The sequence below is a fragment of the Aedes albopictus genome, unplaced genomic scaffold (assembly GCF_035046485.1).
Source record: "Aedes albopictus strain Foshan unplaced genomic scaffold, AalbF5 HiC_scaffold_230, whole genome shotgun sequence".
Classification (NCBI taxonomy): Eukaryota; Metazoa; Arthropoda; class Insecta; order Diptera; family Culicidae; genus Aedes; species Aedes albopictus.
The window spans coordinates 27757-50000 of record NW_026917014.1 but is presented as its reverse complement, the minus strand read 5'-3'; the positions used below and the strand labels follow the sequence as shown (position 1 = coordinate 50000).

Below are 22244 nucleotides of genomic sequence, written 5' to 3'. Positions count from 1 at the left end.
AGGAGGAGTGTTGAATGGTAGGTACATCCTTGGAGGTGCATCACACAGCTCAGTGGAGAGCTAGGTATCAACTGGTAGGTAAATGGAAATAAATTGTAAATATGTTATACCTAGATTGAATAAAGGAGAGGCACTGAGCTGGTAGCGATATCAGTCAGTGCCTGGGTTTGGAGAACAAAGCCTCGCCTGTGTTTTTATTTCCAACAGAGTCGTATGGCAAACGTGAGAAAAAACGAGACAAAATACGTTTGTTTATACTTCTTCACGCACACGATGACAGATACAATTGGGATTTCCCATTGGAGTGAGTGCATTTTTGCTGCCGTCAGAGCCAATTTCTAACCATCTTTCGCTCATGCGTGTGCGTGTGTTGGCGATACATTTCTCACTGATGGTGTTGCACACGGCAACGAGAGATGGTCTGCACACATAAGAGAGTGTCGATTCTGCCTTGCGCGGGCTGTTGCGAGAAGGATGTACATTTCGCAAGCCTGTGACCCCATAATCCAGCCCGATATTGCCCCACGAACTCTCTTGCAATCGGTGATAGACGGTGGCATAAAATTTGAGAGAGTACCTTGTAGGTAGCGCTCAGTTGTGTGATCGCTCGATAGTTCCCGCAATCCAACTAAATCATGATAATGGCCCAGTGTAGTGCTCTCATCACTGCTTCTCCACCGTATTGTAGAAGCTTACTTGGTTGATCTGCCCCAGCGGCTTTGTTTTGTTTTTCAACCGGCCAACTTCCTCCTCAATCTCTTGGAGGTTAAGGGCTGGAAATCTTTCGTCCTGCGCAAGTACTCCTAGATCTGTTGCCACGCCACCTTCGGTGCTTGCAACGTCGCCATTGAGGTGCTCATCGTAATGCTGCCGCCATCTGTCGACCACCTCACGCTCGCTCGTGAGAAGATTTTCGTGATTGTCTGGCACATGTCGGCTTGTGACACAAAGCCTCTGCGTGAGTGGTTCATCTTCTCGTAGAATTTCCGTGTGTCCTTTGCGCGGTACAGCTCTTCCATCGCTTCGCGATCTCGTTCTTCTTGCTGGCGCTTCTTCATCCGGAAGACTGAGTTCTGCCTGTTCCGCGCCTGTCTGTAACGTGCCTCGTTCGCTCTCGTACGGTGTTGCAGCATTCTCGCCCATGCTGCATTCTTACGTTGATCGGCTGCCACCCGATCACACGTTGTCGCATCTTGCCCAACACTATAAATCCTGTTCTCAGTTCATTGGTGGTACCACAGCTTTGGTAGAAGGTAGCCGCTCGATGCCCGCTTTTCCACTTTCTGTCCAGTCCAACAATGTTCCTGCAACGCCACCGTACCGAAGTTGCGGGAATGTTATCGTCGCAGAGTATCCTATCACATCCTGCGAGACCAAGTGATTTGCAATTCCATGCTCGATTCCATGTTCCAAGTTTCTAATCGTAGTGCTTTTTTGGTCGCGTGGGAGTTTGCTGATTGTATCGAGTCGTATTTTCTCCTATGTTATTCGCAATGGGGATTTTTACGGGACGCTTATTGGGCCTACGCCAACACTCCTGTCTCGCCGGAGGGCCATCGTGCCAGTTCTGTTTAATGACCCAACACACACTGGGATGAACATGTTGACGGGAACGGTTGCGGGGGAACAGGATGATGCAAAAGCGGAATGCCAGTTTGGTCCGGCTCCGACGCCCGGAGGTGTATAATTAGCATTTCTTCAGAGGGAGGTCGATCTGAAAGATTAACGTGCATGAGAAGCTGTATTAAAGGGGCATCGAAGTAATTTTGATTTCTTACCTGTTGAAGCTGATGGTATCGGCAAGCACTGTTCCTGTTCCTCATCAATCTCCAGGTACTTCCAGCTGCGCATGAAAAGAATCTAGTGGACAATGCATGTGGATGCTTCAGGCTGAAAATAAAAACACAGATCATTAATTACAGAAGTGATTGAGCCGTCACGAATCCTGACTTCCATCAATATCGAAAGAATGCTTCCCTGCTTCTACTTTGGTTGTAGAAGACAATACCTAACCCCCATACTTCCAGAACTTCCCTGTTCAGATGTCGTATGAGCAGATTATCCCTACGAAATCAACCGAAACTTACCTGATATATTTTGGTCCGGTGTCGGTGTTGGCACGGAATATGCGGGTCCGCAGTGTGGGTCTGGGAGGACACTCCGACGCAACGGAACAACGTGGTTGGCGAAAGATAGCGGACAGAACTTCGGATAAAATACCGGACAAGAATCCAAACACGCGCGGTCACGGTTAACAACTTTTATTGATTGATCTCAAAGGTAAACATTATTAAGGAGGCTATAAAAGAGGTGCACGCAAGATGCGCACTAAAGAGGCACGCACTAAAGAGGCGCGCCGTCGGTAAACGTTTAGAGGGTGGACCGTCGCTCAATTCTCAATACTCCTCCTCGACGGTAAGCCCTCAGACTCCTCCTAGTCCCAGCAACTCTGCCAGTTCACGATGCTTAACCGCCCCGAGCGGTTTAGTCAAGATGTCTGCCTTCATGGTTTCTGTTGGACAGTACCGCAACTGCACCAGTCGCCGCTCGCAGAGGTCCCGGACGAAACACTGCTTCGTTTCAATGTGCTTGCTCCTCTTACTGGTACGCTCGGAAGTCACGAAACTCAAGCACCCCTGATTATCCTCGTAGACAACTGTAGCTTCATCCACATTTTCACCGAGATCTGCCAACAGACGCCGCATCCAGAGTACTTCTTGGCATGTCTCGCCGAGTGCCACATATTCGGCTTCCATTGTTGAAAGGCTGACACAGTTCTGGCGCCTGCTGGTCCACGATACCAATCCTCCAGCGTAGAACACCACGAAACCGGTCATCGATTTCCGTGTTTGGGCATCACCGGCCCAATCAGCGTCCGAAAAAGCCTCCAGTACGTTGCCCTTTCCGTCGCCGAGTCTTAGCTTCCAGTCCATAGTCCCTTTTAGAAAACGGACCACCCGTTTTGCAGCCGTCCAGTCTTGGTCGTTTGGCTTGCTAAACTTGCGGCCCAAGATGGAAGCACTCGTAGCTATGTCAGGACGTCCACAAGTCGCCACGTACATCAACGCACCGACAATGCTACGGTACATCGTGCCGTCTTCCATAGGCTCGCTCTCCGAACGGTCCTTCAAGTATCCCTGGTCCATAGGTGTCTTGGCCGGCTTTGCCTGTTCGAATCCCAGCCGCGCAATGAGTTTGTCGATATACGCTTTTAGACTCAGACTGTAGATACCATCCGCACCACGCTCGATTTCCATTCCCAAAAAGAACTTCACTTCACCCAGCCAGTTGATTTCGAAGTGTCGCTTCATCTGATCGAAAATCCGGGAAATTTCTTCTTCATCCGCGCAGCCAACAAGGAAGTCGTCGACGTACACGATCAAATAGGTCTTCTTCCCATTCCGGTCAGCAACAAACAAGCAGGGATCCGCTGTGCTTGACTTGAACCCCAAGCTCCTCAACACTTCAGTCAACTTCCGGTTCCAGCATCTCGCGCTTTGCTTCAAACCGTAGATGCTGCGACGCAGGCGGCACACTTTCTCCTCCTGCCCTGGAACTGCATAACCTGGTGGCTGACGCATATACAGTTCCTCGTCGATGTCGCCATAGAGGTAGGCTGTTTTGACATCCAGGTGAATCAAACGCAACCCGTTCCTCCCAGCCAGCGCCAGCAACGTCCGCAACGTGGCATATCGGGTAACAGGGGCAAACACTTCCTCAAAGTCCAAGCCGTGTTGCTGCCTGTATCCCTGCGCCACAATCCGTGCCTTGAACCTTACAACTTCGCCCGCTTCATTGCACTTTGCTTTGTATACCCAGCGGCTTCCGATCAATTTCTTCCCTTGAGACAGGTCACACAGTTCCCAAGTACCGTTTTGCGTGTGCGACTGGAGTTCGTCCTCCATCGCACGCTTCCACGACTCACTTTCAGGACACTTCACCGCCTCGCTGTAGCTCACTGGTTCAGCCATCAACTGCGTAGCCACTCCAACTACGAAGTCGGAATAGCGCCCGGGCAACTTTCCTCGATTCCGTCTCGTCGTCTGCCTGCCCGCCGAAACGCTATCCGCATCAACGTCATTGTTCGGTTCACTTTTAATGTCAAGAGGATCGTCCATCAAATAAGAATCACTCACGTCAAAATAATGTTCAGTCTCACTTTGTTCACTCTCCGACTTATCAGAACACTCATTTTCTTCAGCCTCTTCATCGCTCTGCAACGGCTCCGCTTCCTCGTCCGCTTCAGCATTTGGTCCTGCACTACGCTTCGGAATTTCGTCCGGAATCCACTGGAACTCGTCCTTGACGGGATCGCATCGCGCCTTCTCCGGAGACGCAACTTCGCCGTCCGTTTCCATGAATTTCGCATCACGGCTCACCGTAACCTTCTCCGTAGCCAGATCCACAAACCGATAGGCCTTATGCTGCTCCGAGTACCCGATGAAAGTGAGCTTCTGCGCCTTACTGTCGAACTTCTTTCGTTTCACGTCGGGAATGTGCACCCACGCCTTGCAACCATATACCTTCAGATGATCCAAGTTGGGTTTCCGGGCGAACCACTTTTCGAAGGGGGTGACGTCCACTGAGCGCGAGGGGAGCCGATTCTGCAAGTATGCAGCTGTCAGCGTCGCTTCTCCCCAGAACTTTTTGTCCAGCCCCGCGTCCAGGAGCATCGTTCGAGCCATCTCTTGAAGATATCTGTTACGCCGTTCGGCTACGCCGTTCTGTTGGGGCGTATACGCGGTGGTAAACTGCGTGCGAATCCCCTCCTTCGCAAAGAAACTCCGCAGCTTGTCATTCGCATACTCCCCGCCACCGTCGGATCGAATGACGCGTGGCTTCCTGCCGAACCGATTCTCCACGTAACGCACATACTCCACAATCTTGTCTGCGGCCTCAGATTTCTTCGACAGCAAGTACACAACGCAATATCGACTGTAGTCGTCAATAAGCGTCATGAGATATCTGTTCCCACTCGGTGTTGGCATTTCCATTGGCCCACACAGGTCTGTATGGACCAAATCCAGGATCTGTGTTGATTTCCGCTCCGCTTTCTTCGGGATCGGTGTGCGCGACAGCTTGCCTTCCAGGCACGCTTCGCACGTCAGTCGAATACCACAGTCCTTAACCTCAAACCCAACGGCCAGCTTATCCTTGGAAATTTTATCCACAACGGAAGGGTCCCTATGACCGAATCGGCGGTGCCACCGATGTTGGCAAAAATCATTGTGGTGCTTACCTGTAGCTTCAGCGTGCATAACCGTCTCGACGATCTTCAGCTGGTACAAACTTCCCGAACGGACTCCCTTGGCGACGTCCTTACCGTCACCATCGCAGATGTTGCAGCAGTTGTCCTTGCAAACCACCGTTAATCCTTTGGAGGCCAACTTCGTCACAGAAAGCAATCCACAGTTCAGTGACGGCACGTAGAGGACATTCGTGAGCGTGATCTCCACCGTGCCTCCACATCCATCGACACCGTACACCTTACCTTCGCCGCAACCGGCCGACTTCACAGCAGTCCCGTCTGCCAGGAACACATCAGGAGCGCTTGACTCGTCCAACGTTGCAAAAAACTGCCTGTCGCTGGTCATATGACTGCTAGCGCCGCTGTCAATAATCCACTTGCTGCGGTGGTTCGATCCGACCATAAATAGCACCGCGCTGCTCACCTGCTTCGCCTTCGGGGTTTCGCTCTTCTGGCCTTCACCGCTGTCTTGTTTCTGCCGCGCCTGGAACAGTCGGCAGTTCCGACGCAAGTGCCCTTTCTTTTTGCAGAAAAAGCACGTCTTCTCCGAAACAGCAGTAGAACTCGTTTTCACCCCCGCTTTCATGGCCTTGTCACTCGATGATCCACTGGAACGATCCTTACGCCGCTCGTATTCATCCAGTAGCTTTGATTTTACGAGCTGCAGCGTCAGATCCGCGTCGGGGCGACTCTCTAACGCGGTCACCAGGCTGCTGTATGAATCCGGCAAACTTCGCAGGATCATAGCTACCTTCAGGGATTCCTCCAGGGCTTGACCGGCATTCTGCAACCTCTCGAATAGCTCTTCCACGTCGAATAAGTGGCTTTCCAAGTCGCCGCCTTCGAGCAGGTTTACGTTGCAAAGTTTCTTCAGGAGGGAAACTCTTGACGTCACGGTGACCTTCTCATGGTACGTTCTCAGCTGCTCCCAGAAGTCCATGGCAGTAGCAGCAGTCTTCACGAGGCTGTACTGATTTTCATCAATGCACAGCCCCATGGTAGCGCGGGCCTTCCTGTCGTCCTTGTCCCACTGTGCCGCGGCGGCGGCTTGCATGGGTTCGGGCTTCGGCGTTCCGACGACGTACCATAATTCCTCGCGGGTCAACATCATCTCCATTCTGAACTTCCAAGAAGCCCAGTTCTGGTTGTTCAGCTTGGTGAATTTGTTGATCGCCTCCATCCTCCTGTGTACACACACGAACACGCACTGACACGTTCCGCGGCAAAACTTTGCCGAACCGATCGAACACTTTTTCGCGTTTTAACCGTACCGAAATCACTACTTCCGCGCAACCTCCACTGGGACCAAAACCTGTGGGTCTGGGAGGACACTCCGACGCAACGGAACAACGTGGTTGGCGAAAGATAGCGGACAGAACTTCGGATAAAATACCGGACAAGAATCCAAACACGCGCGGTCACGGTTAACAACTTTTATTGATTGATCTCAAAGGTAAACATTATTAAGGAGGCTATAAAAGAGGTGCACGCAAGATGCGCACTAAAGAGGCACGCACTAAAGAGGCGCGCCGTCGGTAAACGTTTAGAGGGTGGACCGTCGCTCAATTCTCAATACGCAGATCTGAGGCAAATCACGCAGGATTATGCAGAAATGAATTGCCGCTTGCTTGTAAATTGCGCCCCAGCCAAGTCCATTTCCATCTTACTTGGACGGCCACCCCGATGTCTTCCGCTTACTAAATGCTGAAAATATACGAAATATATAGTGAACTTATTATTTATTACAAAACACTAATAATTATAACTTACCAAAACCCGAAACTGTTGAAAAATCCCGGAAAACTTGCAACTGAAGACTGCATCAGCAAAAATCAAACATGGCCGGTTGCTTGATCGACCACAACAAAGTCGGCGGAGTGGTGCAGTGCTGCTAGATGTATTATTAAACGTGAGGAGATGCGATATGGCATAGAGTTTGTGTAATTTTGTCAACCCAAATTCGTAACCACTTGGTTGCAGCTGTTTCTGTGTAATATTCACGTTGTAAGGATGGGAATATTACACAGATTTGGTGCAATGGTAAATTGTTATTCAGTATCGGTGTAATTTCATGGCAGATGTAATATAGCATCAAAAAAGCGTGATTTTGCATCTGAAAATCACTGTTACATCGATTTTTTCGTACATCGGCTTAAATACATCGATGCGGATTACATTATTTTTTTCTGTGCACGCTGATGGGGCTACCACCTAGGATCTAGCTGGGCGTTGTGCAGCGTTTCTAACTCAACCGCTATAGATGCCAGAACAGACGCTGTTTAAGCCGCACCTCCTTGGTGAACAGACACTCGGATCGTACCTCCTCAACCTAGCTGAAGTCAGAAGGACAACAGTGCCCAGGCTGCACTACCAGCTAAGCACACAACTCTTAGCTGGCGGTCTTTGTCATCGCTTGACCCGTGGAAGCATGAGGCAGGAACTTGTGAGGACCAGAGCTGTGCTGGACGCTCTCCTTATCGACTCACCGTTTTGCAGTCCTATGTCACCAATGTGGAACTAGCATAGATGATGTATAGTATATTGCAATACTAACTATCAACTATATTTGTTCAGAATTTTGCGTCTGTTATTAAATTTTAAAAATTTGAATTTGAAATTTTCATCATTAAATTTTTGGCGCGCATTTGATTCAAGTGACTCACATCTTCTCTCATGCCAGCTCTTTCAAAATGAGATGTGAACAAGCATGCTTTGAAAAAAAAAATCGAAATTAATCGACGAAATTGCGCAATGACGGAAGAAGTGATGCCGAATTGAAGAAAAAATGTGATCCTTAAGCGAAACTCGAATTCAAACGTTTTTTGTGAAGCATGACCGATAAAAATAATATTATTAATAATAATATTTGCATTAAATTAAATATATTTTAAAAATTATAATCAAATCTGATTTGTTGGTGTAAAGAAAAAAAAAAAGAAAACGGCGAGATTTTCATTCATTCTTGATTTTCCACGTCTTCGAAATAAATCCAACCAACTTGGCAGCACTGCAACCACACACGCGCGTTCATCGATGTTTTCGTTCTTTCCCCTCCCGCCCGGCACCTGACGGATTTCCTCCTTTCCTTCGATCAGTTTGCCGGTAACCTTTCATCGTTTCGTGTTGTTGTTTAGCCGCAGCGCAGCTCGCTCGCTCGATTCGCTCGAATTTCGTTCCCTCAAAACAAAAAGTTCCGTGCGTTTGTGCCGAATCTTTTCTTCTGAATTTTACCAACCCGACGCGTGTGACCGTATCCGGATTCCGTGCCGTTTCCGCCGGTGTTTGTTCGTTCCGCATAAGTTTTTTATTTGGAGGTTAGTGACGCCGCCGTCGCCGTGAGTGTTGTTAGACGCGAAGTGATTCGCTTTTTGTTTTCGCGGTTCGTTCCCCAGTGAGAGTGAAAATAAACAAAACAATGTCCTTCGACAACGTGGACAATCTGGTGCGTTCGAACGTTAGCCTGACCTGGCGTTCGGCCCCGAAATGCCCCAAGTGCCACCAGGTGTTCAGCTCCAGTGGCTATTGTAAGAAAATTTAAATCCTTAAGAAATTGCGCTTTGTTGGAATAAAATCTTGTTTCCTGTTGCTTGCAGTTAACAAGAACAACCTATCGCGCCGGGCTTTCATCCTGAAGTGCGACCATCTGATGTGCGAAAGGTGCATCATAGACATGGTGCACGGTCCGAGCCAGGCGGCCGTTTGCCGCATCTGCAACATCCGTACCATTTTGGACAAGAAGCGCCGCGTACACGAGCAACTGCAGTACAGCTACCAAATGCTGGGGTTGATGTATCAACGACAACATGAGATTTCCCGTTTGGCGCCACCGGTGTGCGCGGCTAACCCTTCGGCCCCGGGAGAGGTAGTGCCGGTCGTTGCCGAGGAAGAAGAGGACAAAGAATGTTACGAGTGTAACATGGTCCGCACGCGCCACTATTGCCAGGAGTGTGACATCGCCCTGTGCCGGGATTGTTTCGAGAAGATCCACCGGTTCGGGAAGATCCTCTCGAAGCACAAGCTCTGCTCGTTGACGGCCAAAAAGTGGATGCAGCAGGATATCAGCATTTGCGATGAGCACAAGCTGACGACGAATCTGTTCTGCACCAACTGCGAGGTGCGGGTCTGTATCACCTGTCGGAACGAGAACCACTCGTCGCACTATTGTGCCGATCTGGTGGATATCAACCGGGAAGCCCAGCCGCGGCTGCAACAGCTGATCAAGGACCTGGAGGAGGCGTACGCCAAGAACGAACAAGGAAGAAAGGTGAGTGCGATGAAAAAAAAGTGATCTGCTTTATCTTTGTTTTTGGCGAATGTTTCGTCGATTGCATACGCGCCAGGCGCTTGATGATTCTAACCTAAAAATATCAGCTGATTGCATTCTGACGCATTCGATAGATGTCGAATTGTTTACCTCAATTTTGGTCGGTGTTTGTCATTATTGCACTGCAATTCATATTAAATAATAATTATTGCGATTTTTTTTCGATTTTCGATTAAAGCTATTCACATAAATTTTACTCGGTTTTCAAACATTATTAAAACATTTTTAAAACTTCATATTTCCACAAACGTTTTTATGATAGCTTAGGGGTTGTCCAAAAATTACGGGGAGAGAGTTGAAGTGTCATCTCTCTATTGAGCTTTGCAAGGATTTCGCGACGATCGTGCAAATGTTCGATCTTTGACAGCACAATGTTCACACATCCAACAACAAAGGAAACAGTGCATAAACAAACCGATTAGTCGAAACACCACCCCAAAAATGACACGAATGCCACAATAATGGTAAAGTGTCGTTAATAAATAGTAATAATAATAATAATAATAACCACCCCAAAATAACGCTCCGTTACTGGAAAATTGTAGCAGCGACATCAACCAATGTATGCTGAAACCGGTGTGCATATTTTGTGGTGGGAAAATTTTGTTTGCCTGTGCGTCGTATTTGGCGCAAGATCGTCAATAATAAAAGTACTCATTTTTAGTAAACATCCATGCCGCACAGAGAATGTGTCGCATACACATATTTTTACACCCCCGCCCCCTCCCCCCTATGTCACACTGTTTTTATGAGACCTCTGAAATGTTTGTATGGGTCGTCACACTTTGTTAAAACCTCCTCTCCCCCTTAACCCTTATGTGGCCGACACGGTACCCGGGTACCCAGCGCCCATTTAAAATGCACGGTGTAGAAAAAAGCAAAAAATTTGTCGGACACAGAACGGTTAAAGGTGACGTAATTTATGGACGTTTCCTAACGCACCTGATACCCTCCTAAGCCCCCCGAATGCCCTAATGTAACTTCTTTTCTTAGTAACACCCCTTCAAACATCCTTCCCCTGCAACCAGCGCTGTTATTGGTGAGCTTCCCATGACGGTGAACAAGTAGGCTCTTTCGTCGTCACAAGAAAAACGAGCATTCGCGCACTTCATCATGTCATTTTGCAATGATCAAGCGTCATGACGGAAACTTTCATATTGTTTTGAAATTAAAATGTTCATTGGTTGTGTTAATCACTGTTAACTGATATTTATCATTTTTATTGATATTTTTCGGTGAGCCACAGAAAACACACCTTTTATTTGTGTGACGTTTCGGCCTACTTTTTTCTTTCAGCCATCCTCAGACAATTCAGATCACCACAGCAACTTTCACCTCCTATTCTGCTGGGCGATCACAGATAGTGGTACGTGGTCGCCCAGCAGAATAGGAGGTAAAAGTTGCTGCGGTGATCTGAATTGTCGGACGTCTGAGGATGGCTAAAAAAAGAGTAGGCCGAAACGTCACACAAATAAAAGGCGTGTTTTCTTTGGCTCATCGAAAAATTTCAATAAAAATGATAAAAATTAAAATTTCCACATGAACCAATCAAATTTGGACTGGCCGTTATATTTAACAGATAAAGAGGACATATATCCGTGCTTTGGAGGTATTAAACAATACCAAAATCCATCAATGTGCTCCTAGTTGCCCTGTTTACAACCATGTCACGCCCCGTCATGACCAAACGATGACATTGAGAGAGGCACTTCTGTAAAAATCGCGTGATGAGCCGTGTTGACGCTGACGCTTTCCATGCCTGCCTGTAATAAGGCGGAAACCCCTTAAACCTCTAAGGACAGACTTGTTAGAATCCCAAAATGGCCGCCACAATGGTCGACTTTGGGACCTACTCACGATTTCGAGCGCACAAATCTCTTCGTATACAAAACCAGCGCTCCTGAGCTTCTTATTTTAAGCTTATTACAAGTGAGCAAAAACAGAATAATAAAATGCACTGTTGTTTGAAACTCGCTTCTTGACATTTGTGCGTGTGAAAATCTGATGTACTGTGAAGCGGGATTTCAAGTCGTTAGCCCCTAAACCACCAGTCTTTTTTCACATCTACTTTTTACGCGTTATTTTATAATATAATGCGGTTGTTTGTCAACGTTTTTTGAAACAACGCAGTTTTTACGATGCAATATATTTACGAAGCTTTTTTTAAAAACGTATTTGATTGATATGTAGGATGGGGCGGGGCAAGATGGGTCGAGGGGCAAGATAGGTCAGTGCCTAGGTCAGTGCCATTTTCGGGCCATTTCGTGAGATGACCAGCATGAATATACACAAGTTTGGGGAATTGATTGAAAAATTATTCACTCTCATTGGAAATAAAAAATGAAATGGTTTTTAGCCATTTTTCATATGCGATACATTTCATATAATCTCCATATAAACGGCCGCGGGGCAAGATGGGACACTTTCAATTTTGAACGTATTTTTGGAGCATTCAAAAGTTATTTATTTTTTATTTCAAGTCTATCTCATAAATGACTTCAATCAAGCGGAATGAACGCTCAAAATTATAACATCAAATAATAATACATACATTTATTTGTTCAACATCACATTTAAGACAAGACATAATCAACAATAGTACGCCACAATACTCGGTTTGTGGCTGCCGCTCTCCATCCTCGGTCGCGCCCAATGCTCGCCAGGTCACGCTCTACCTGGTCCGCCCATCGTGCTCTCTGTTCTCCACACCTTCTTGTGCCAACCGGATCAGTTGCAAACACCAGTTTTGCAGGGTTGTTGTCCGGCATTCTTGTAACATGCCCTGCCCACCGTATCCTTCCGGCTTTGGCCACCATCTGGATGCTGGGTTCGCCGTAAAGTGCAGCGAGCTCGTGGTTCATTCTTCTCCGCCACACACCGTTCTCCTGCACACCACCGAAGATCGTCCTTAGCACGCGTCGCTCGAAAACTCCAAGTGCTTGCAGGTACGGTAAAGGCTGGGTATGCTGCGCAATTCAGATCCCATTGTGATCCACTAGCCTCTGCCCAGCAACTCCTATCCCTACCTCCTCGCGGTACCGGCCGGAAACTATGAGCAACCTTAGGGAAGATCGGGTAACCAACCGCGGTGGGAACTTTGGTCGTAGGCTGACAGGGAAGGGGGGGTTTGCTTCGGCAAACCTGAGCGTTTGTTCTCCAGGAGGAGCGGCTCACAACAGCGTCTGATCCCCATGTTAGGGACGGCTGATCTGCGTCCGAGTGCCAGGGACGGACTCTAAGCTCAACTGTGCTCTGTGATCCTCCGGAAAGTAGAGGGTTGGTGTCAGGCCCTACGAGCCAGCCGTAAAAAACCATTGTAACGGAAAATCAGATATTTATTTAGTGAAAACATCGATTTTCAAGTCGCCTTAGAACCACTCAAATCGTAAAGTTTTTTATATTCCAAACAAATTTATAAAATGTTTACTAGTAGTTCTTGTTTACTCAGTATGGCTATGAATGCGGAACAAATCTTATATTTTGACGTTTTTCGTTGAGAAAATGTGAATTACTTAAAAGGTGACCCATCTTGCCCCGCACTTTTTTTTACGGCGCAAAATGGATCACTTTTTAAAACTGCTTGTTTAACATCATATTTTGTATTCAATGAACTTTTTATGGATTTTTAGCATAGCTAACTAGTGTATTAAAAAGTAGCGGACGAATACAAACCAATACGATTTGTATTTACAAAGTTATAATGATCCATCCTTAGGTGGCACGATTTCTGCAGGAGTGCCTTCTGAAACTTTGATTTTGAAAACTTACAAGAGATTTTGCTGAATTTTATCTTTATTTTAAATTTGCTTTTGGAATTTCTCCAGTGTTTCTTACTGTGTTTCCTTCAAGAGTTCTTCTTGGGCACCCTCCAGGAGTTTGTTCAAAGAAACCTCCAGGAATTGCTTATGAAAGTTGCTTTTGGAGTTGCTCCAGGAGTTGCTTTTGGGCATCCTTCAGAAGCTTCCTCTGCAAATCGACCAGGAATTCCTTCTGGATGATCTCCCAAAATTTCTTACAAAAACTTTACGATAGCTATTTCTGAAAATACTCCAGAAATCCTGAAAATCAAACTACTGCGGGAGTTTTGTAATCGAGAACTCTTCCAAGAGTTCCTTGGGTAACCTTCTAGACATGTGGAAAATTCTTTTGGGAATCCTTCAGGAGTTCCAGTAAAAATCCCTAGATCGAATTCATGATCCCAGACCAAAAGTTCTATTCCCTAATTGCCAACAGACTGACTAAAATCCTAAATTCCCTCCCAAAGGAACCTCTTCCAGAATAAATCCATTAACTCTCGAGCGATCGCGCTGTTGTGTTTTGTACAACACGTTGAAAAAAACTCGCTTTTTGTGTTCATTATTAGCGTGGTGCTGGCGGTGGTGGCCCAACCGCGCTAGTTATGGACGGTTCGAGGGGCGATTCACTTATGTATTTTCGATGCAGGCTGATGTATTGAAATGCGAATGTGTGCATTTTTTGTGCATTTTTATGTATTTTGGATAATAGTGTAATAATTTGCACTTTTTGAATTACCTTGTATTGATGTGTATTTTGTGTTTTCAAACCGAATCAAAGTGCATTTTTCGAATAAACGCATTTTTTTTATTTTTTCAAATTCCACAGTGTTTGTTGTGAATCATTTGTAAACAAGAAAAAAATCCCCCGAACTAGTGCTTGCTTCAAAAATGTTCGCGTAGTTTTTCTCGTTCAATCGTCTGTGGCCGGCATTATAAATGCCACAAAAACCCTAAATCGAGATTATTAGTTCTTGCAAATAAGAGGAGCTCAGCAAATCACCATGTCCATTCCAAAACTCCAGAAGCCTGTCTAGAAAGTTGTGAAGGCATGTGTCAAGGAACTGGAGCGATGCAGATGAATGCTTTGTGCCGTTCTTCGACCCGCTGGGCTACGTGACATCGTCTCTCCAACCAAAATCATTACCATCTTGGACTGCATTTAGGAGTTTAGGACGATCGGCTGCGAAGTGTTTGATGTTCCGACCGATAGCCATCTCGATCACGTATGGATCAAAACAGTGCAAGCACGGAGGGCTTGATGAGCTGGAAACGTCGCTGGAAACAACGCTGTTGGCGGCCAAGGCGATTAAGACTTGCCGTTACTGCGGAGCGCTTCAGAAGGGGAACGATGTTTTATTTCGTGGACTATTCATTATCAACAGAGAGCAGTATATTCACTCAAGTCTTCACCTCAGCTGAACGTCAACGGTTTTCTAGTGGAACGCTGTGTCGACGAGCTCCATCCCCCAGTGCAAGCATTCCAATTTCCGGCGAAACGGCGTGGTCACCTCCTCAAACTAGAATCCGGTATTCTCGCCCGTTACCATGGCCATGGTTGCGAACCAAATACAATTCTTTAACGCTGCAAGCTATTATGTATCCAAAACTTGTTCCAATATTTTTATTATATCCTACATTGCTTATTAAATGAGACTCTTTTATGTTAGAAATTAATTACTTCTTGAAAACTAGCACAGTGCAAGACATGCCATTTAGTTACAATAGGTTACAATAAATAAATGTTTCTACTAATCTCAAACACTCTACTTCATGGTATCCGATACGGGAAAACTAATCGACTGGTTGTTTGCGGTTGTTCTGTCTAGGGTCCCTAAAACTAGACAAATCCTAGTTTACAAAAATAGAGAGGCATGCTATGTCTATTCGAAAACTAAACGCAACCTACGACCGACAATCTGCTGGAGGATTTTCGATATCGAGAACGTTTTATTTTTCACTTGAGTTGTCACCAGGATAAGGAAGATAACTTCTTTCGGTATATAATCTTTGGCATCTGCATCCCAGTTTGCATCTTCCGAAATTGGATGAGCTTTTGCACAAAATTTTTGTTCTGCAACAATTTATCGATCGAAAATAGTGATAACCGTGGAGTTTGGTTCCGAAATGTAATTTGATGCCGGATTTGTGAACCTTCAGCTCCTTGTGAATAAAATCGAGAATAAAATATATTATGGATGGAATTTTCGATGTTTGTGTAATTAATCAAAAACCTCGTCATAAACGCATTTTTATATGTATTTTTGCATTCTACCGTGTATTTTATCAAATATATGCATTGCAAATGAATTTGCATTGTTTTTGCATTTTCTACGCATTGACGTATTTATGCACTTTTATTTCGAATTAAGGTATTTTTATCGAATTTTGCTCATTTTCGATGCATTTTTGCATTTTTTGTTATTTGAAGTATTTTTGTGTATTTTTTTCAATCGTGTATTTTCAATTCAGTAATGCAGCATAGTGGATTGCCCCTCGGGACGGTTAAGGAATCTAGAGGAATCCATAAAAGATATATACAAGGTGAAATCGCTAACAGAAGTTACTGAAGAAATCTAAGATAGTATTTTTGGAGTAATCGAAAGATGAAATCTCGGACAAAACTTTGTAAGAATCTCCAGATGTAAGTTTTTGGGGGAATACTCAGTTGGACATCCTGGAGGAATCCCCGGAAACAACAACAATGAAGTTACGTTAGGGCACCTACGCTAATGAATAAAATTAAAAAAAAATAGTTCGATTATCCTCCATGTCCCGGATAATCGAGTGCGATCTTTGCTGATTTTATATGCAAATCTTACCTATTATAGATCTGTCATAGTAAGCTACCACTTCTACACGTGTTTTTTTTAAGTACAAGAAAATAAGTAAAACAATGAGTGAGGGAAAGCTTGAATTATGCACTATTTGGAGCTGAATGAAAATATGTTGTAAGTAATTGTGTAGCATACGCCTTTTAAGTCATCATTGGTAGTTACTTCCATTTTTTTCAAGAATAATATTAAACTATAAATATCTAAGTATTCACAGGATTGCAAGTGCATTTTTACATGGTACTTATCATCCATATGATACGAAAATTGGGCGTTACCTACTAAAAATGTGCATTTTAAAAACCGGGAAAATTTCAGAAATCGTGCCGGAAAAACCGGAAAAAAGACGGGAATTTCAAAACTGATATTTAGTGGCCACCCTGCTGAACTCGCTAATTGAACTGTGGTCCACTGCACGAATTTATGCTGGCCTGCTTACTCTCAAACGTCAAATTTCGTTTGAGAGTAAGCAGGCCAGCATAAATTCGTGCAGTGGACCGTTGTCAAAGCCCAGTTATCGAGCGGAAGCTGTAGTTGTAAACTATGTTTGTTGAACTTGATTTTATGTTTGTGTATCAAGCCTTTCAATCTATATATATAAAAATGCAGTGGCATACGTGGGACCGCGCATAACTTGCAAACGGTGGGTCCGATTTGGGTCGACTTAGTTTTGTTCTGTCAGTTTTCACCCAAGGAAGGTTTATGAGGCAAAAAACATAGACAAATTGAGAGTTTTTGGAAATCGATCTTTCATGCACTTTGAACAGGGACTTGGACTTGGCTAGAGATTTGAAACGTCAAAAAACACAGTAGACAAGACAAAGTTTGCCGGGGTCAGCTAGTTGCATTATAAATCTGATTTGGTTTTGTTTTGCTCGACGCTTCTTTGACATTTTGATTCGACGTTCCTGACTGCATTAAGACGACCCGTTATTTTGCCAAAACCTGCTGTGAGGTAGCAGAAGCAGGCCCATATACGGTCAATTTGCATTAAACGCCTTGTCATTAAGACTACTATAATACTGAAAGAATAATATTTTAAGTGCTTACCGTCTACCCCCGTGGTTTGAACGACACCTCATGTAAACCAACGGGGTTCATTTTCTAATTTGAACTTCTAGTAATCTTGTCAGCATCGAAAAACACACTGCTGGTAACCCTTTTTGCTGTTTTGTTTTGATTCTGCGTTCTGTTTCACTCCGTTCCATAAGCAGAATGACGTTTGAACCATTTTCAGTTTGAACGATTTGCAGATTAGAGTAGGTCAATTTATAAAGTGTTCAGATTAGATGAGGTCAAACCAACGGGGGTAGACGGTACTAGTTATTTGTGACATTTGAGCCGAATCAGTGAAATTCTCATCAGGGGGTATCCATTTAGTACGTCACGCTAAAAATGGGAATTTTCAACCCCCCTCCCCCCTTCGTACGGGTTTTTCCTATACTTAACACATTGCTTGTCACACTTTTCTGAACCCCCCCCCCCCCTCCCCCTCTAAGCGTGACGTACTTTATGGATGCCCCCTCAGATGATTGAAAGAACCTCGGAAAGCACTCATGAAAACAAATTGATTTTTCTCTGGTTTATGCTTGAATGGCATAATTTCGGACAGAAAAAGACAAGTATGTGTATTAATTTATAATATGTTTATTTAATTTCGATTATTGTTTGTCTCAAACGGTATATTTTTTTTGTTTTCTGTCGTTGTTTAACCTATCTATATTCGATATTATTATGTATGGCTTTCACTCTACCGTTCGTCATTCGTTCCTAGACCCATAGTTGATTTTATTTGTATATTTTTCATGATGCACAGAAGCCATTTTCGTTTCCACACTTATTAATCTACGAACATACCAATCACTTTTCCCTTTTCTCACTTCAAATGCTTCGCACAAACATATGAAATCTGTTGTTCTATTTCTTGTTGACATTCATACGCATTTCTGTAACCTTACATTTTTAACTTCTAATCTTAATTTATATAGTTTATTTATCGTGACTGTTTTACAAATAGGGGTAACTAATTCGATGCCTATCCGTTCCACGGCGGCATGCATGCATGCATCCGCATCTGCGAGTGCATCAGGTGCACACGCACACTCACTCTCGTTCACTCTCTCAAGCAAAACAAAAAAAAACGCAACCAATTCCACACCTAGTCCCCGTGGCTTTCATCGAGCCGGTAAAGTAGAAGCAACAGGTGGTTTATTTTTGACATCATACACCGCTTGGCGGAGAGAGCGCTGGCGCTACACACCGCACTAAAACGACTCAATCAATCATTTCAATCTGTCTATACGACGACAATAAATATTACCGCGAGAGATGATAACAGTTACTATTCATGAACGATGATGATTTTCTCTTTGCTTAAATATGTAATGTGCTGCGTATAATGTCGGGGGAAAAGCAGTCGCGTGTGTTTTATGCGAAGGTTCATACTGTTTGCAAAGCGAGATATTCTGTTTGATGCTACGACTTCACTGATAAGTAGTTGTTTACCGTAATTCGAGGGGATTCTAACTGCTTTAAGGGCATTTTCTGAAGAATTTCTTTGAAAATAATTGTAAATATTGTGGGAATTCCTGTAAGAAATCCAGAATTAAAAGGCGGCAAGAATTTGTTAATGGATGAAATCTTGGACGAATTAATGGTATCAATGCTTGTAGGAATTCCCGAAAAAGTCCGTAGAAAAATATTGAAGGAATTCTTGAAAAAAATCCCAGAAAAAAAATTTTGGAAGAAATCCTAAAAACATAAAATTTGAAGCAATTCTTGGAATTTTTTTGGTGGGTGTTAGCCAATGCGAGGCTAGCGCACCCTACGATATTGCTATAATCGACCATCATATGACAACGGTGAGTGCAGTGAGTACAGCGATCGAGTGAGTACTGATATCTATGATAAGAAGGTAAACAAGATCATAAACGTAACTGAAGATAGTGCATGTTTCACGATTGTGTATCTTATCAAAATTTAGATAATTACGGTAAACTAAGTGACATTATAAGGGTAGTAGGTGAAGTTATTATACTCCTTGTGAAATTCCTATAACCGGTAAGCCAATAATTCATTAGAATTGATAGGGATTGCAATTGTAGAACGTTCCCATACAAATTAGGTTGCCGCCAGCCAAAGCAGAAAAACTTCATTCGATCGTCATCACTGACTCCTAGACCAGAAACGGTAAGGATTCATATACATCTGCAAACATCCTTTGAATTAATATGCGAATCCATCAAATAGATCATACCAAGGCTATTAGGTCCTACCCGTAATCTTATGCTGGGAACGAAAACACAAAACGTAAGTGTGAATTAAAAATGTTATGTACATGTACATCCACATCCAATTCTCAGAAACCGCTACAGTATGCCAGGGGTTCTCATGAACCGGGCATACGTAGCAAGTTAATTGATTTGAAATAGAATAGTTTAGTTTAAGTAGTTGCTTCGTTGCACTTGTACTAGCAAATTATGAATTCCATGTAACTTGAAATGTATTTTAATTGCCTCCGGTAGGAAAATTATATTCTCCCTTCAACTCGGATTACGTGTTCATTCATTTCCTGAGCGGAGAATAATAATTTCGGAACATCGGTTGGATCGAAGTCCAACAGTGGGTTTCTTCAGAAATCCGTCAAAAAACATAGCGACGATTTCTTACACAAAGTCCTAGATAAAATCCTGGGGAAACTCTTGAAATAATCCTCGTAAATGTTCATAGACGAACCCCTGTGAATCCTGACGAAATTTTTAATCGAATTGCCCTAAGTATAATGAATATCTCGAATATTTGAAAAACAAGTCGCATCCTTAGCAAATAAATTAGCTCTGATCGCTCGCGCACAAATCCAATACCTACTACATATTTTATAAACTAACCAGTAACATTTTACAATCTCTGGACTACAAGCGAAAATTCTCAAGCGCGGAGAATCTTCCAGAAATTGTTGGCATTCACAATAACTGACGGTGTGCAGGTATAACGTTCAGCTACAGAACTAAGGAAACTTAAGCATATAACTACTATTCACAGAAATTGCAATCGTTGTCGGGAACAAACCCGCCCCACTCTACCCATCCCCTATTCCCCGTACCCATGCGTCGGCGTCAGGTGCCCACTGGTGCCGTCGTTTTTCACCTCGATGCCCATCGCCCTCAGGGCTTGCATCGTGTTTGGCCGCGGCGGCGATCGTATCGCACTGGGCGTCTCCCGCGATTCGTACCGTGCCTGTGGAGGTGCCATCGGTTCCGCTAGGGCTGTGACCCCGCCGCTTTCCGACCCATCATCTTCCGCACCCGTCGAGCTGGCCGGAGCACTGGGAGCCGTTACCACGATCGGAGCTATGCGTGCTGCCGCTTCCGGTCCGGTACCTCCCGAGGCGGAAGGTTCCGTTTCCGGAGCGATACTCGCACCGCTCGCCCGGTCGTACTCGGCGTTGATGTCCTCCAGGGTGATCGGAGTCGTTGCGGATACTATGCTGGCGGCGCTGGGTGCTGTTGCATCGATGGAATTCTCCGTCACGTACTGGACGGGATGAGGCTGGTTCTGGTTGTACCGGTCGTCGTTATCCTCCAGCTTGTTGCCGTTCAGGTCGTCGTTTTCGATCTCCGGACGGGGCTTGACCACCGGTTTACCCTTGGCGCGCTGCTTCTGCATCTTTTCTTCCATCTCCTGGAATTTGATGGCGAGGTATCTGATTTGGAAGAGAAAGGCGAATCGAATACTTAGACAAAGAACGTCAGATTCTACGTGCAGTGTTCTACTGCCGTTCAATCCCATTTTCGTTTTCGGACAGAATCCCCTTCGGGATTCGGACAGAATCCCCTCCGGGATTCGGACAGAATCCCCTCCGGGATTCGGACAGAATCCCCTCCGGGATTCGGACAGAATCCCCTCCGGGATTCGGACAGAATCCCCTCCGGGATTCGGACAGAATCCCCTCCGGGATTCGGACAGAATCCCCTCCGGGATTCGGACAGAATCCCCTCCGGGATTCGGACAGAATCCCCTCCGGGATTCGGACAGAATCCCCTCCGGGATTCGGACAGAATCCCCTCCGGGATTCGGACAGAATCCCCTCCGGGATTCGGACAGAATCCCCTCCGGGATTCGGACAGAATCCCCTCCGGGATTCGGACAGAATCCCCTCCGGGATTCGGACAGAATCCCCTCCGGGATTCGGACAGAATCCCCTCCGGGATTCGGACAGAATCCCCTCCGGGATTCGGACAGAATCCCCTCCGGGATTCGGACAGAATCCCCTCCGGGATTCGGACAGAATCCCCTCCGGGATTCGGACAGAATCCCCTCCGGGATTCGGACAGAATCCCCTCCGGGATTCGGACAGAATCCCCTCCGGGATTCGGAAAGAATCCCCTCCGGGATTCGGACAGAATCCCCTCCGGGATTCGGACAGAATCCCCTCCGGGATTCGGACAGAATCCCCTCCGGGATTCGGACAGAATCCCCTCCGGGATTCGGACAGAATCCCCTCCGGGATTCGGACAGAATCCCCTCCGGGATTCGGACAGAATCCCCTCCGGGATTCGGACAGAATCCCTTCCGGGATTCGGACAGAATCCCCTCCGGGATTCGGACAGAATCCCCTCCGGGATTCGGACAGAATCCCCTCCGGGATTCGGACAGAATCCCCTCCGGGATTCGGACAGAATCCCCTCCGGGATTCGGACAGAATCCCCTCCGGGATTCGGACAGAATCCCCTCCGGGATTCGGACAGAATCCCCTCCGGGATTCGGACAGAATCCCCTCCGGGATTCGGACAGAATCCCCTCCGGGATTCGGACAAAATCCCCTCCGGGATTCGGACAGAATCCCCTCCGGGATTCGGACAGAATCCCCTCCGGGATTCGGACAGAATCCCCTCCGGGATTCGGACAGAATCCCCTCCGGGATTCGGACAGAATCCCCTCCGGGATTCGGACAGAATCCCCTCCGGGATTCGGACAGAATCCCCTCCGGGATTCGGACAGAATCCCCTCCGGGATTCGGACAGAATCCCCTCCGGGATTCGGAC

The 22244-nt window shown here is 45.7% G+C and overlaps 2 protein-coding genes across 3 annotated transcripts in view; one reads left to right on the top strand and one right to left on the bottom strand.

Moving 5' to 3' along the window:
- Positions 1-8335: 8335 nt before the first annotated feature.
- LOC109400893 (RING finger protein 207) lies at positions 8336-9606 on the top strand. 2 transcript variants are annotated; one of them, XM_062843455.1, is made up of 3 exons: positions 8336-8562; positions 8641-8772; positions 8842-9606. In XM_062843455.1, the coding sequence occupies exons 2-3, from the start codon at positions 8664-8666 to the stop codon at positions 9534-9536; spliced, it is 804 nt and encodes a 267-aa protein (XP_062699439.1). In that variant the 5' UTR covers positions 8336-8562; positions 8641-8663; the 3' UTR covers positions 9537-9606. The 2 variants fall into 2 exon arrangements, with proteins under 2 accessions (XP_062699439.1, XP_019528921.3); XM_019673376.3 differs by having other exon boundaries at positions 8336-8772.
- An 8225-nt stretch (positions 9607-17831) lies between these two features.
- Positions 17832-22244, bottom strand: part of LOC109400894 (proteoglycan 4) — a gene marked incomplete at its 5' end in the record, with an annotated part of 28590 nt that continues 24177 nt past the window's right edge. The window contains one exon of the mRNA XM_062843456.1: positions 17832-20902. Within this exon, the coding sequence (XP_062699440.1) occupies positions 20290-20902 (613 nt within the window). The remainder of the gene's footprint in view (positions 20903-22244) is intronic.

Coding starts and splice junctions, on each gene's coding strand:
- LOC109400893 (XM_062843455.1), top strand. CDS start 8,664: ATGTCCTTCGACAACGTGGACAATCTGGTGCGTTCGAACGTTAGCCTG. Junction 8,773..8,841: donor GTTCAGCTCCAGTGGCTATT/GTAAGAAAATTT, acceptor TGTTGCTTGCAG/TTAACAAGAACAACCTATCG.